The sequence below is a fragment of the Anser brachyrhynchus genome, assembly GCF_964034855.1.
Source record: "Anser brachyrhynchus genome assembly, chromosome: 10".
In the NCBI taxonomy this organism is placed as follows: Eukaryota; Metazoa; Chordata; class Aves; order Anseriformes; family Anatidae; genus Anser; species Anser brachyrhynchus.
In genome coordinates this window covers 19,695,834-19,710,690 of record NC_137705.1, presented here as the reverse complement: position 1 = coordinate 19,710,690, position 14,857 = coordinate 19,695,834, and the positions used below count along the sequence as shown (strand labels likewise).

Below are 14,857 nucleotides of genomic sequence, written 5' to 3'. Positions count from 1 at the left end.
TTTCATGCTATAGATGTGTATGGTGACAGAAAGGACCAACCATAGCTATTACCAAACTGAATCAGGCCATAATTATTTTTTGTTTTTTCCTCCTCTAAATCTGGTTTGGTTATCTGCAGCGTATAGCTTAGCAAATCTGCAGCAAGACATGCATTTTTCTTACAAGCACTGCTCCACTAGAAAAAAAAATACTAAACAAAGAAAAGAAAAAAAGGACAGTCTAATAGAAGCATGGTTGGCAAGGGGCTTTTTACAACCAAACTTTAAATGCCTTTTTGGCAAGGCCATTTGGCAGCTCTAGTTTGTTTATTTTTGTTTGCCTTTTCGTCATACTACGGTTTGGTGACTAACACTCCTGAAGCTTGATAAGGACTTAACAGCCAGCCTGCCAATTTATTAAGCTCCAGGAATGCCGTGGCTTAGTGCCAGGCAACAAAGCCCTTAGCTTTCACATACTAATCTCTTCCATAGGTGAAGTACGCTACTCTGATCCAGTCCTGCCTGTCCATAAACCTGTTAGCACATCCAACATGAAAGGAGCCTAGTCTTTCATTCTTGGTGGTCAGACATTTCAGGGAAGAAACTCTAGGAAAGTGTTATCTTTTACAGCAATACAAATAACCTGTGGATAAAGTACATTAGCTTTTCTAAAAGCAAGACTAGAAAACACTCAAGAGGCAGCAGCACGAAGTAAAAACAGCTTCAGAAAGATACTTGCAACTCAGAGAACACAAAATTGAGTCAGAAACGGAGTAGTATGCTGCTACATTACAATATAGAGCTGAATATTAAAAGCATCTAGAAACTCTGTAGTCCCTGATGTGGTTAGTTGTTTACGGTGTATTCCTTAGATAGCACTTCTACTCCACCGCTACAAAAGTCCAATTTAAAGTTTCATTCAGACTTGTATAACAATGTTACTCACTCAGACCCTAAACAAGCCCTCTGCTGTGATCTGCCTCTTTTCACGTGATACACAAGCTGTGAGCAGGAGGGGACGCCCAACTTCAAATCCTGGTGTGGATGACTGTTTATGACCCTATTCTTTGACTATGATTAGGGTAAAGAGCACAATCCTTTGAACTAGAATGAAACAAGACATTAGTGTGTATAAAATTTAATAAAAATATTTGAACAAGGTATTGCAAAGATGAAAGTATTTACAATAGCTGCTAGAATATCCAGCATTTGAGCAGTTCATACACACGGCTCCAAACCATAAAAATGGTAACAGCTTTTGGACAATACTGCATGTGTTATATAAAGAAGCAAATCAACTTCAAAATCATTCAAGATCTGCCATCAAGCTCTCTCTAAGCAGGTTCTGAGCTATTCTGGTAAACTAACCAGGCACAACAGAATAAGTAACTTCTGGACTCAGGTCAGCTAAACTCAACATGAGAAATACGTTTACATACAGCACGGATACAGGAGACAGTCCGGCAGTAACATCAGTTAGATTTCTCTAGCGATGTAAGTAGTCATATGGTTTGCTGGTTTATCTGTAAGATGCACTGCCACACAGAGTGTTTCACAAAGTGAAATGACTGAAGACTGTTACTGGAGATGTAGAAACCATGCTAATCTAGGCTTGATCTTTCACAGCACCGAAGTGCAAGTCATCTTAGCAGATTGACCAAAAGAGTGTTCTTCCTTTTGCAGAGTACACTAACTTGATCACAACTTACTCTTAACATTCACAGGGACTTTCAGAGCTAAAAGTGACTGCTGTCAGAATATATCAAACTGGTGCTTTAGGATGGATTATATAAAACCAGGACATACTCATGCAGCATTATAATCCTAAAAGTCTTTTTGCTTCTTCACTCTGTGCCATGAGTGTTTCACTAGCATACTTCTGAAGAAGCTCCATCTTCTTTCGCCGTACAAGAGCTTCCTCAATCTGGAAGTATAAAAGTAAAACATACAGCTTAGTTGAGATGCTGAAACTCAGAACAGCCAGCTAGCAAAACAGGAAGGAGCACAAGAAATGAACAGTGAAAGTTAAGAGGCTTATACTGGTATAAAATTAGTGGAACAGAGGGAAGGGATACCATCAAGGGCCCTTGACAGGCTTGAGAGGTGGGCCCATACAAACGTCATGAAGTTCAACAAGGCCAAGCACAAGGTCCTGCATCTGCGTTGGGGCAATCATAAGCACAAATACGGACTGAGCGGAGAATGGATTGAGTAGCCCTGTGGGGAAGGACTTGGGGGTACTGGTATGCAATGGGGTATAGCAATGGTGCTGTAATTGTGGACAGTTCCACAGCATTTGCAAGAGAATTAAACAGTCACAGAGTAAAATCAGTGAAGGAACAAAGTACGTATCTTGCAATAGCAAGAGCACGTCTGCAATTCAATTTTCTGATGTCTTACCTCCTGCTGAGTTGGCACTGGAACATGTGCAATAAATTTCTGTTGGCCTTCTTCACCTTCTTTTTCCTTGCCACCTTCCTCATCAGACTAAAAAAAATTAAATGACATTAAGTTTACTTTCTGAAGGAGTCAAACACAAATCTGCCAGAAGGAACCAGTGAAAAAATAAATGAGGATACAAAAACACAGAAAGTAGGTGAAAAGGACCAAACAACAACAGAATATGACACGCATTACATTCAGATCCTAAGGTCCTAGACATTTTCAGAATTGTTGCTTTTCTTCTTCATATGGCTTTTCCTCTGTTGTGGAAATAATATGAACATAAGGCCACAATCTCTACTTTCCTATGTAACTCTGGCTACAATAGCAAAGCTATAAACAAAAGAGGAGCTAGCCAATCAAGAAGAAAGCAAGTGCCTTAAAAAATATAAAATATACGCACCGTTTCCCTGTATAGATCTATACTGCCTTTCTCATGCCTAAGAGATGGGCTTATGAACCACAAAATAATACAAACAAAACAAGATACAGAAGGAATAACCAGTTTTAACTTACGGACTACCTCCTTTTCATTCTAGTGATAAACCCTCTTGGGTATGGACTAAGAAATAAGAACTGGCTTTCAGTATCCCTTTTACAGATCTCAGAGCACACTGGGAATATCTTTCATTTCCCTTACTGCCTCTGGGTGCAGGAAGAAGAAAGAAGCAAGTAACAGTGATGACTGCAGCATCAGCAAAACCTTGTTGTATCAAAATTCAACTGTGAACAAACCCCTGAACATTAAATGGCTTTGCTATAAATTGATGGCCTGAAATTTACTACACAAAAAAACTATTTGTATTATTACAAATTGTGCCATGGGAGGTTTAGGTTGGATATTAGGAAAAATTTCTTCACTGACAAGAGTTCAGGCATTGGAACAGGCTGCCCAGAGCTGAGGCATTGGAACAGGCTGCCCAGGGAAGTGGCTGAGTCACCAGCCCTGGAGGTACTCAAAAGACGTGTAGATGTGGTGCTCAGAGACATGGTTTAGTGGCAGACTTGGCAGTGCTAGGTTAAGGGTTGGACTTATCTCAGAGGTCTTTTCCAACCTACATGATTCTATGATTCTATTACTGAGGTAAGATCATACTTAGAAGTGTGACTCAACAGTGCTGGTAACACACTACCGTACAAGTACCAGCAGTCCAGGCAATGACAGTTAATCACAAGGTCTCAGCTAACCGTTAGTTGTTTCCCTCTAGCAAAACGTCTTTCCTATCTGCCAGCTTTCATCATTCTGTAAACTTAGACCAAACATACTTATCTACTAATATATTTTTTTAAACTAAACAGGGACAACTGAACAGGAATTTAGGCAGAAGGAAGGGCAGAATTCAGCAGCAGAGAGGTTCTCAGCAAAATCTCTCTTCTTTCATAAAGCTGCATAGAAGACACATGAAATGTAACATCACCTTAACCATCACATACCTCATCTTCATTGACAGCATAGATATTTACTTCCTCCTCCTCCTCCTCATCACCTCTCGCAAGTCGTGCCTCTCTCTCCATTTTCCATTTTTCCACTGCTTCTGCTATAACTGTTCGGCAAAGGAAAAGAGCAAGTGTATGTGAGAACAATTTAAAGCAGCATGGTCCGGCTGTAGCTCCAATTTCCTCAACAGCAGTCCTGCAACAACTGAAGCTAGAGTTCCTTTGATTTGTCTCTGATTTCCAAAGCTTTTTTTTTTTTCCAAAGACTTAAACTTCTCAGTTAAATCCTCTACATCTGTAATATGCACTTACTGTCGAACTTTGATGTCAATGCTGTCTGAGCAAAATCCAATGTTAGTAAGTAGCACACTGTCACAGTACTAACTGGGGTACATTTTAGATTCTGAGTGTCATGGATAAACATCAACTGACCCTGTTAACACAAAAACAGGGAGCCACGTGACCAGGGTAAGTGACTTCGGCTTTCTACCATGTCAGCAGCTACAGGAATCCTGGTCACCATGTAGGTAATTAAATATGATTACGCTCCATGGAATGACCACCCACACAAGTACTTTTCATCTCAGAGTGCATTTCTTGCTTATTTTGTAGCATGCTTCCAATTCTGTAGCTCACTGCTAGCTAGGACCGTTTAGGCTGTCCTGTCTTCATTATGCAACTGAGAGCTACTAAGAGCTCGAACACGAGTTTTAAGAAGCTTCATCAGTGACAACTTAAGTGCCTAAAAATTGTAGGAAAGTGCAAAACTAATGCAACTAAGCAGTAGAAATGCCTACAACTATACAATTCAACAGTCATTCCCCTTGGCTCCCGAAGTGAACATTAAAATGGTCTCCCTAAGAAAGCAAGATCTAACCAGTGGCACATGACTGTGTTTTGTGTGGTTTCTTAACAGAAAAGCTACACAAATTAAGAAGTTTTTTTCAATACTTCATTTTACAACACTTTAACTCTTCTGATCACATGTAAAAGTCACAAGAACCTAGATAACAAGTGACCCAAAGGGAATCTTAGATATTATGTACTGATGATACTGGGTGAAAAAAAAAAAAGACATTCCTTGCAATGCACACTGAAAGACAAATTCAGGGTTACGCTAGCCACATTAACTCGAACCAAGGCTCTTTTATACAGTTCCCCCCACCCATTTGCTTCATTTCCATGTATTGGTTCTGCTAGCATCTCTACCTCTACCCTTATTATTTCAAGTAGCACAATCACCAAAGATGATAATTTTCTTCAGTAACCATGCTACCTCTCCTGCCTGCGGTTAGCAGGACGCGTGAGACAAACACTGAGCGAGATACCTTTCTGGCAACGCACACAGCTTCCCTTCCTATGGCATCAACTGTCTGTCAGCCAGCTACTGCTCACCTGGGTTAAAGCTCCAAGCTACGCTGCAGGACACAGGTAAGTGGAGTATGTCATTTTTTTCCTCCTTCCTCCCCGTCCTATACCTAGCCAATAAGTCACGAGGCTCTAATACACCACAACAGTGTGAAGATCTCATCATTGAGGAGGGGTAAGTGTAACAAGTAGATGACCATATCAAGAGCCACTAAGTATTACAAACAGTTAAGCTCAACCTACTTAACAAGTCACATTCTGCAGTCTCCTTTAAACTTTTTTCCTAATTCCGAAGAGATAGTCATACACAAAAAGGAGCACTAGGAAATGGCAAAACTATTCAAGAAAAAAAATGATCTTCTCATCTGCTGTGTTTTGTGGAAAAACCTGCCAGGACCTTTTCATGTGGAGCAATGAGGATCTGCCTCCAGTTGAAGCATCAATAGAAGGTATTATAAAACAAACATACAAAGCAAATAGTAACAAATTGCCAGGATCAATGAGTGTCCACCTGAAATGCTAAAACAACTATTTACAAAACAGCTAAGCTCTTGAAGGTGTAGGGTCTCTTGCTTAAAACTACACAAATACCAGATGGCAGAAACAGTGCTGGATTTTAAAGAGGGTTCAAAGAACTCAACTGATAATTCTGATGTCTTTACTGGGCAAGTCAGTAGGAACAAAGCTGGAGAATAAGATGGCAGATATAAATAAGTATCATCTATTGCAAAAGTATTCGTTTCAAAGGGGAAATTTATTTATTAACAATATGAAACCACTAACAGTTGTAAAGATGAAAGACACCTCTTAAGTGCCCCTCACCCCATCCTCCAGAAATGCTTACACAATTGTGATTTAAGTACCTACGTGCCAGCTATGCACAAGTTATCCATGGGAAAAAATAATAACTTCAAAGTTCATCATCTCTCCTGCTTGATCTAACTTAATATTCAAAAAGACCTTGAATCACCTACAAAACATAACTCAACACACAGCCAAATCTAGGAATGGAACAGTGACAATCACTGATAAAATGTAATTGTCACTGTAAAGAAAGAGTTTGCGGTGGACTTACATCTTAAATGCTATGTGTAGTTCTGATCACCTCCACTCCATATTTCAAGGAACAGCATAATTGGAAAAGGCTTAAGAGAAGAGTGACAAAGATGTTCAAAAATATGAAACCATTTCCATACAGAGAAAAGGACGTGTACGTTGGAGTAAACTTTTCATGCCTGCACAAGAAACTGGGGGATGAGATATTAAAATTAGTTTTAGTAGCCTGAAGAGGAACTCTATGTTTTCTCTTCAACAGAGTACCAAGGGAGCATCAGTTCACCTTAACTTGAGATTTAAACCAAATCAAAGGCAGCTACTACTCTTCAGAAGGCCATTCATCTGACAAGCTCCTAGCAGCCATTGTATCTAGGGGAAAGGATTACAGACAAATGCCACCAGGAAGAAAAAACACACCAGCAATTAAATACAAAATAACTACTCTGGTAGTAACTACTCTCTTCTCTTTCAAGGCAGAGAAGCTCATCCACTAACATTTACAGATGCTAGCAGATGTGCTGGATCTGGGCAAAAGCGGAGTATTTCAAAGAAAAGATGGGAATGTGTGCAAGCTGGAAGTGGGAGAACTGACTTCTTTGGTCCTTCTGTCTTCTCCAGTAAGACCAGGCAAGACTGTTGCTTTGTTACAGAACACTATAGTGGGTAAAAAAGTGCATGTCATTCAAAAGATGCATTTGGTTGGGACTTGACTGACAGTATGGGACATGAGAAGTGTCATTTTTTTTTTTTTAAATGAAAGTAAGAACTCTGAACTTTTTTTTTTTTAACTGCCTATTCTGGAACTGTGGGTCTCTGGCTGAATTAGGTCTCTCCAAGAAAGAGGGTGCTAGATACAGAATGAGATTTTCTAGAAAACGCAGCCATGAAGTAATACACACGTAAAAGTAAGCATTTTTGTTATTACTTCAAAAGAGTGGCTTTTCTCTATGTTAAAGGTTACCAGGACATTCTAATGTCTACACATCTAAGAAAAAGTAGATGACTATTCACAGAGGTTTTTGAATCTTGCATACCTTTCTTTTCGTGTTCTTGTTCCAGTGGCTCCAGAATACCGTCATCTTCATCTCTGTAGCCATAGTATTCGGCATCAATGGATTTCATAAGCTCGGCTCGAGTTTTTCGGGGTGGTGGAAGGGCTTGAAAAATACATGTCTGTCATTCATAAAGTCAACCCTAATAGCTTGCAGTGCATTCCTGACCCCCACCAACCTCACAGCAACTATAACTACCACAATAATCTAATTATCACCGGATGATCTGAACTGCTGGCAGTATCAGTACTGGTATTTTACTCTGGCCTGCACAACCCTGATGCTTCCTATCACACAGTTGCCACCATCTAGCAACTCTACACTCTGTCATGCATTTTTCTCCGTGTACTGGGGTCCCAGTAACGAGCAAGACTATTATATGAAAGAAACTAGAAAACTGGCCCAGGCTGCCGCAGATCATGTAGTACCTCCCATAACTCCTGAGACAGCAAACAAGACAGAGCTGATTCAGTAGACTTGCCTCATTTTCAAGTCAAAGTAATTCTCATTCTATGACAAGTCAACACACAGTTTTACCTACTTACAGCTACATTTTCTTATTATGACACCTGATTCCTGCATCTAAAATTATGTTCAAATTTCTATCTTTTTTTTTTTTAAATTAGTTCCTATAGCTTACCATTAAAGTCAACCTGCTATGCTGGAAGGTTTCTATAGCATATTAGTACTTACTATTTTGAACTCACAGTAGAAAACAGTTTATTCTTTTTTTACGCTTCTTTTATTAAGCTGTAAGGAGTCAAAGGTGCTCTTTGTCCAAAGAAATAGCATTTAATTAATTTCTTGAGTTCAGTGCTTCATGTAGTTGATCTAAGACACAGGCCAGGAAATGTAGTTACTAGCATTCCCTACGTACTATAGTAAATAGTCTAGTAAAATTTACTGTCTAGTCTGAGTGGTATCTCAAAAAAATACTACTATACAGATTTGTATCTAGGAAGAGTTATTTACTTACGCTCCTTTTCAAAAAGCTCTCTAACTCCTGGTAAATCCTTTGCAGCTCCGAAGTATTTGTAACCTCTGTTTCCTGGAACTTCTTTCCCTTCATGATCTAACATTCTTGGTCCAATCCTCTGAAAAATAAACAGTTAGTTGCTTTATGTTTTATTCCTCAATAAAAATAGGCATCTTAATAGGTTAAAGGATTGAGAAAGGAGATAAGCTTTATCAGTTCAAACAACCGTACAAGTAAAATGCCCTCAAAGCTCATCTTTATACAGTCTCTACTTTTACTAGAAATCACCCAGTTAAAACAACAATGAAAACAATAAAGTACCCATACCTGATTCACTTTGACAGAATATCTAAAGCCTTCTTACTGTCTGTACTATTACGTTCAGGTATCCTGTAAATAAGCACTACTACATCTAACAATAAACACACTTTTGATGTTTTAGCAAATGAGAGCTAGTCTCCTTTCATTTTCAGCAATAACTAGGTGACCCAAGGAGAAACCTTTCTACAGACTGATAAGGCACGGAATCAAATAAAAGCTTACCGATGGATAAAACCAGAACACTGCTGTACACATTTAACAGGAAGGTAAGACCCCTCAAACCAGCACTCCAAATGAAAAGTCAAATTTGCTCATCGTGGAAACAAATGTTAAATCACATTAGAAGAAGTATTTAGGGATTAAATAAGGTTCCTCTCTAATAAGCACTGGCCAAATAATAGTTCGCTAAATGTTGCACAGATTTTTCTCATTATTCACTTTAGTTGTAAGCAGAACCACCATGTAGTGCAAAACAATCTGCACTTACAGCATAGTCAGGACCTCCTAGCTCCCTTATTCTGACTTCCCAGTGTCCTTTTTCCCTCAGAAGTTTGTTTATTTCATCGTTCAGGTCCCGAATTCTGAATTCGCCCAATCCAGCTGTTAAAGGGAAAAGAAACAAGAAATTAAGCAACTTACTAGAGGCGTACTGCTCACATGGAATACTATGATCTCCTGGTTAGGACCAGAGATTCAAACAGATAAAATTTAATTAGAAAAATCTTACCGTTTTGAATCTGTGCCACTTTCTTGGAAATTTCACCAATGATCTAGTTAAATAAGAACACAGAAGTGAATTTCTCCATTAAAAAAAAAAACAAAAACACAAAAGAACACCACCTACTCACAACCAACTAGAAAACCCAGAAAGGTCCTTCTTGAAGTTGTCTTTTTGATCCAGAAAGTGGATCTGAGACTAACAATTTCAAATATCAACATAGATTTTATTTGGACTAACATAGTACCTCAAAGGCTTAAAATACATGCAATTATTTTACATCAGTTATCATAAACAATCAAATTCCTAATAAGTATATCCAATAGCTTTGCCCCTGACTTTTCAGGCAAAGAAGGGAAGAGAGGAATGTCCAACAGGCCAGCCCTATGATGAGCTGGCAGGCTGAGTGAACGCCGTTTACCTTTGCTTTAGCAAGCCTTTCAGTGCCATTTCAATACCAATACTGGCTGGACAAGCCAGAATCAAAAGCCTGTGACGCACAGGACAAAGTTCAGCTAGCAGATAACTACTAGTGACACCCCTCCAGGGTCAGCATCACTTAAAGTTTCTAACAGCCTGGATGCACTCTTGGAAAGGTCACAATGAGACGAGATAGGGGGAGCAAAAGCTGCTGAGGGACTTGGATAGGTTAGAGAATGGGTCTACAGAGTTCCACAAAGTTCCTGAAAGAAAAGGCAAAGTCTGCATCTGGGAGAATAAGCCCATTTAACAGTCCAGGCCAACTGCTGAATGACCTGAAAGCAGCTTCTGAAGAATAAGCTGAACAAAAAGCTCAACAGGAGTCAATGATACAACACTGCAGGCTAACCTCAGGCTAACAGGCTAACCTCACACTGCTCTGGGTTAGCAAGAACGTGGCCAGCAAGTGGAATTGGTTCTTCCCCTCTATTTGCCGCTTGTGAGATCACACCTGGAGTACAACATACACACGATGAGGGCTGGAGCACACGACACGCAAGGAAAGGCTAAGAGAGAGATGGGTTTGGTCAACCCCAAAAAGAGAAGATGAAGGGGGAACACCCTATTGGTGTCTTCTGGAGGGTATAGAGAAAACAAAGACAGGCTGTTGGAGAGGTGCATGCCAATAGGACAAGCAGTGACAAATTCAAATTGGACCAGGGAAATTCTGAGTACTGTCACAGGAAAAAAAAATAATTAAAAGGGCTGTCAAACACTGGTACAGGGGCCAGAAGTTGGGGAATCCCAGTCCCATGAGATATTCAAAAGTCAACTGGACACAGCCCTGGGCATTGCAATGTGGCTGTACCTTCACTGAACACGTGTGGTGAACTGTATGATATTCCTGTCTAAATTAAACTGTCATTAACTGTCAATATACTGAAGAAGTCTGAAAAATTTAGCACGTCTGTTTTAGACAGCCTGCTTACAAAAGTTCAACCTGCTACAGAATTATAAAGATCTATTCACATTACCTGTCGCCTCCATTTCTCAGCTTTAGGCAATTCATTACACTCTGATGCAAGGAAAGGTCTTCGCTCCTGTTAGACAAAAAAACCACACAATCTATCATCAATATGGTCACAGCATTTCATGCAAACTATTGCTTGATTAAACCTAAACTATGCTACCAGCATCCAGTACCTTCTGCTCCCACCAATTTTTAATGGGCGGATAAAAAATGACTACTTACAGACCTGCCAAATTAAACTACCACAGAATACTGTAAACTACATAATCCCACTTTATTCAAAACAAAACGTGTCACCTAATCCTTCATATCACTACACAGATGAATAATGTTTCATCTAGGACAGCTGCATTCATATAATTTTCAATATACTAGCATCTAAATAAAATCCACTATTTTCCAAGCAGCTGTTAAGCTCGGGCCTTTCTTTCTCAATTACAACTACCTAAATTCCATAACTTTTCTTCAGGATGTTTTCATTTTGTACTCTCCCAACTACTGTTAATTAAAACCACTTTTTTCCCCCAACCTTCACAATTTCATCTTACCTCTAGTACCGCGTGCAATTATTTTGTCCCTTTCCCTACAGTACTTCCACAGGTCAGCCCTTTATATATATATAAAAAAAAAAGCCTTCCTTCACATAGCATACCAGAAACTGTCCCATTTTACGTGTAAAACATCTCTCCTTACAGAGCGAAAACAAGACACTTGAATTTCCAGAATTTCTTTGCCAGTTACCAAAGTTAAAAATTATAAACCTGTCTAAAAAAAATTGAGAACACTCTGATCCCTACATAAATATTCTTGCAATTTGAGTTATGATTCAGTGAAAAACGTACAGAAACATCCAGAGAGAGTTGAAAATCGTTCACTAAGGTTCTACGTGGGTTTAGGGGTGCTATTTCTTGCATTACAATATGTATATATTTTTTAATGTCTAAAATGGGCTTACCAAATTTGTAAATCTGATGCCAATTCCAGCTCCCAACCCTCCCCCTCCCCAAAAGCGCCATAAGAGCCAAGACAATTATGATCAGACGCAGACATCATGTGTTGGTTTAATAACATGCCACTATTGTCACATGCAAGCCTCGAGTTCAGAAGGATCCTGAAGACCCTCTGTTCCATGGTTATTACTTCGTTAGAATACTACCATAAGCAATTGTTATTTACCAGTATTTTAAGCAGTTATTTAAGAAAATTCTGTTTACCATTTCTCTTTTGTGTCATTGTGAAACACAGTCCCTACTTTAACTGCTTTCCGGATGACTAATGTCAAGCTCCTATACGACTCTTGAACGCAGTGCATGGTCTTTCTGGAAACTGTTACACAGGTGTGCACATGGCTTGCATTCCACCCTTCATCAAAGCTAACAAAGCTTTAGTTTTTTACATCATACCTTAACTTTTCCTTCCTCAAGCTGAGCTTGACGAAATCTTGCCAAGGCCGTCCTAAAAAAAAAAAAAAAAAAAAAAAATGGAAGGAAGCAAATTTACTTCTATACATCTACACCTCAACTGCAGTAAGTTCTTTTTTTTTTTTATATTACAGACTTAACGAACGTTAAGAAAACGTTTTCTCCATTCTGTAGAAAACGAAATGCATTCATTGACTAGCTCTTCTGACTACCAACTTCTACAACACTAGAAATCCTCAGTGATTAATTTCTTAGACAAACCCTGGCAAGCAACTAATTAATTTTTCTATTTAACATATTCCAATGTGTTAGATATTACCAGCAAAAGGATGACAACAAGTTACAAACACAAGCATAAAATGTACTTATCTTAGCATCAAAAAGCAAAAAAAAAAAAAAAAACCTTCATTGAGGGCAGCACCTTGCAATCAAGCTTATTAAAATGTCTAAAATATTTCAAGTCTCTTACAACTAAGCTGAAACTATATAGACCCCATTTTCTTAATGCATGGTTTTATTTATTTACAAAACATTTAATAGTTATGTTAAAAAGCACAAACCAACTGAGAGAGCACTTAACACCTTCTCTTTAGCTTCATATCTGTACTCTGCATGTAAGACAATTATCTAGGGCTCCATCTACTGTTAAGGAGCAGAGAAGCATTTCCAGAATGAAATACTGCACCATTCAATTCAGTGTCTAAGGTGCACTGGGTTGTATCACTGTACGAGAGCACCTCACAAGGTACTACATAGCTGTAGTCCCTTCAGTCTCTCTTTGAATTACTATTACAAACTCAACAAATATTTCAGTAAAATAAATGCAAAACAAATACATTAATGAGCTTCTAATTTAGTAGTTTTAAATATGTGGTCTGAAAACCTTCTTGAAAAGATACTTTGGAAAGACAATAGGAGAATTAAGATATTAAAGACTGATTTTGCTCAAGGCCCTCCCAGGCAAAGGTTATACCTAAACCCACGCTGACAGATGCCTGTCTAGCCTGTCCCCTCTGTTCCAAAAATGGAAACTGCCTAAAACCATAGTGAAATGTTAGAACAACTTCCATGTTTATTATCCAGCCCTGCTGCAGTTTCTGTACTGGACTGGCTGGCACAGCCAGCAGCACTGCCCAGCACAGTGCTGCAAGCTCCTCAGCACCAGGTTCCTCCTTTACAGATGGCTCATGTCAGAGAACGGTTTGGGTTGGAAGGGAACCGAAAGCCCACCCAGTCCCAACCCCTGCCATGTGCAGGGACCCCCCCACCAGCCCAGGCTGCCCCCAGCCCCATCCAGCCTGGCCTTGGGCACTGCCAGGGATAGGGCACCCACAGCTCCTCTGGGCAGCCTGCGACAGGGCCTCACCACCCTCTGGGTGAGGAATTTCTTCTTTGTATCTAGTTTAAATCTACCCTCTTTTGGTTCTAGAGTGTCACTCTTCGTCCTATCACTGCACCCCCTGACACCGAGTCCCTCCCCAGCTCTCCTGCAGCCCCCTTATGCCCTGGCAGGCCGCTGCGAGGTCTCCCCGGAGCCTTCTCTTCCCCGGGCCCAGCTCCCTCAGCCTGTCCCTGCAGGAGAGGTGCCCCGGCCCTGCCAGCCCCCCGCCTTTACAGCAGCCCCGGACCCGCCGCTCAGCGCAGAAAGCCGCGCTCAGAGCAGGGGGCTTGGAGCAGGCCGTGCAAACCGGGGGCAGCCGCCGAGCCGCGGGCAGGGGGGAGCTGCCTCCGGGGGGCGGCGGGGAGCTGAGGCCCGGCCGGCCCGCACGCCGCACTCACATGGCCTTCTCCGCGTTGCGAGCCTGAAAGAGAGAAAAGAGGCGCGTTAGGGCCGGCGGTGCCCCAGGAAGTGGGGAGGCCCCGGCCCCGGCCCCGGCCCCGGCCCCGGCCCCGGCCCCGCGCTCACCATGGTGCCGCCACCAGCCGCCCGCCCGCAGCCTGCCGCCTGCTCCGCTCCGCTCCGGAAGCAGCCGCGGCGCCGGCCCGGAAGCGGAAGCACGCCCCGGCGGGCCGGGCGGGGCCGCACGGCCCGGGTCTCCGCCGCGCTGCGCCTGCGCGCCACGACCTGGTCCCCTCCCCCCTTGGTGTGAGGCGCTGGGGGAGCGCGGCGCTGCGGCGCCAGGAGCCCCGAGCCTCCGAACATCAAATTGCTCTCGTTTAAAAATGTGCACTTTCTGTATTACTTTTTTTTCCCCCGATGAAAATTGAGACTATATTAAGACTTAAATAAATTGAGACTTAAGCACCCGAGTACTAAAGAAGCCGTAGCTGCAAGACCTTCACAAGCACAAGCTTAAGTCACTAAATTCCACAGGAAAAGTGCCTTATGCAAGTCACAAGCACTAGAAGCCTTCATATACATATATGTATTTATATACATATGTATATAAAGCTACAGGTTAAGTTCCAAAGGCTTTCAGTCCTTTGTAATAATAAAATTCAAAAGTTTTGTGACTAACTATATACACACGTACATGTGGAACGTAGTTAGCCCGTGCTGACCATGCACGGACTATGCTGTGGTCAGCCCGTACTAGCTGGGCGACCCCAAGGCAACCTACATGCTTCAACTATGGAATTTATACGGGTTTTGGCAGTCTAAAGCTCAAAGTACATTCATGTTCTTTATAGCAGCAA

General features: G+C 41.2%; 1 protein-coding gene across 1 annotated transcript; it reads right to left on the bottom strand.

Annotated features, from left to right (window-relative positions):
- Positions 1–1,101: 1,101 nt before the first annotated feature.
- ISY1 (ISY1 splicing factor homolog) lies at positions 1,102–14,378 on the bottom strand. The gene is made up of 11 exons (XM_080605827.1): positions 14,127–14,378; positions 14,000–14,022; positions 12,203–12,254; positions 10,804–10,869; positions 9,359–9,401; positions 9,119–9,231; positions 8,311–8,428; positions 7,317–7,439; positions 3,856–3,965; positions 2,380–2,466; positions 1,102–1,903 (listed from the first exon to the last, which is right to left on the bottom strand). Exons 1-11 carry the CDS (start codon positions 14,361–14,363, stop codon positions 1,796–1,798), a joined length of 1,080 nt encoding a protein of 359 aa, XP_080461953.1. The 5' UTR covers positions 14,364–14,378; the 3' UTR covers positions 1,102–1,795.
- Positions 14,379–14,857: the final 479 nt, after the last annotated feature.

What these genes read in the sequence shown, in the direction of transcription:
- ISY1 (XM_080605827.1), bottom strand. Translation starts at nt 14,363, where the DNA reads ATGTTCGGAGGCTCGGGGCTCCTGGCGCCGCAGCGCCGCGCTCCCCCA. An exon ending in TTGAGGAAGGAAAAGTTAAG is followed by an intron (nt 10,870 to 12,202) that starts GTATGATGTAAA and finishes TTTGTCTAACAG; the next exon opens with GAGCGAAGACCTTTCCTTGC. An exon ending in CTGAGAAATGGAGGCGACAG is followed by an intron (nt 9,402 to 10,803) that starts GTAATGTGAATA and finishes TTATTTAACTAG; the next exon opens with ATCATTGGTGAAATTTCCAA.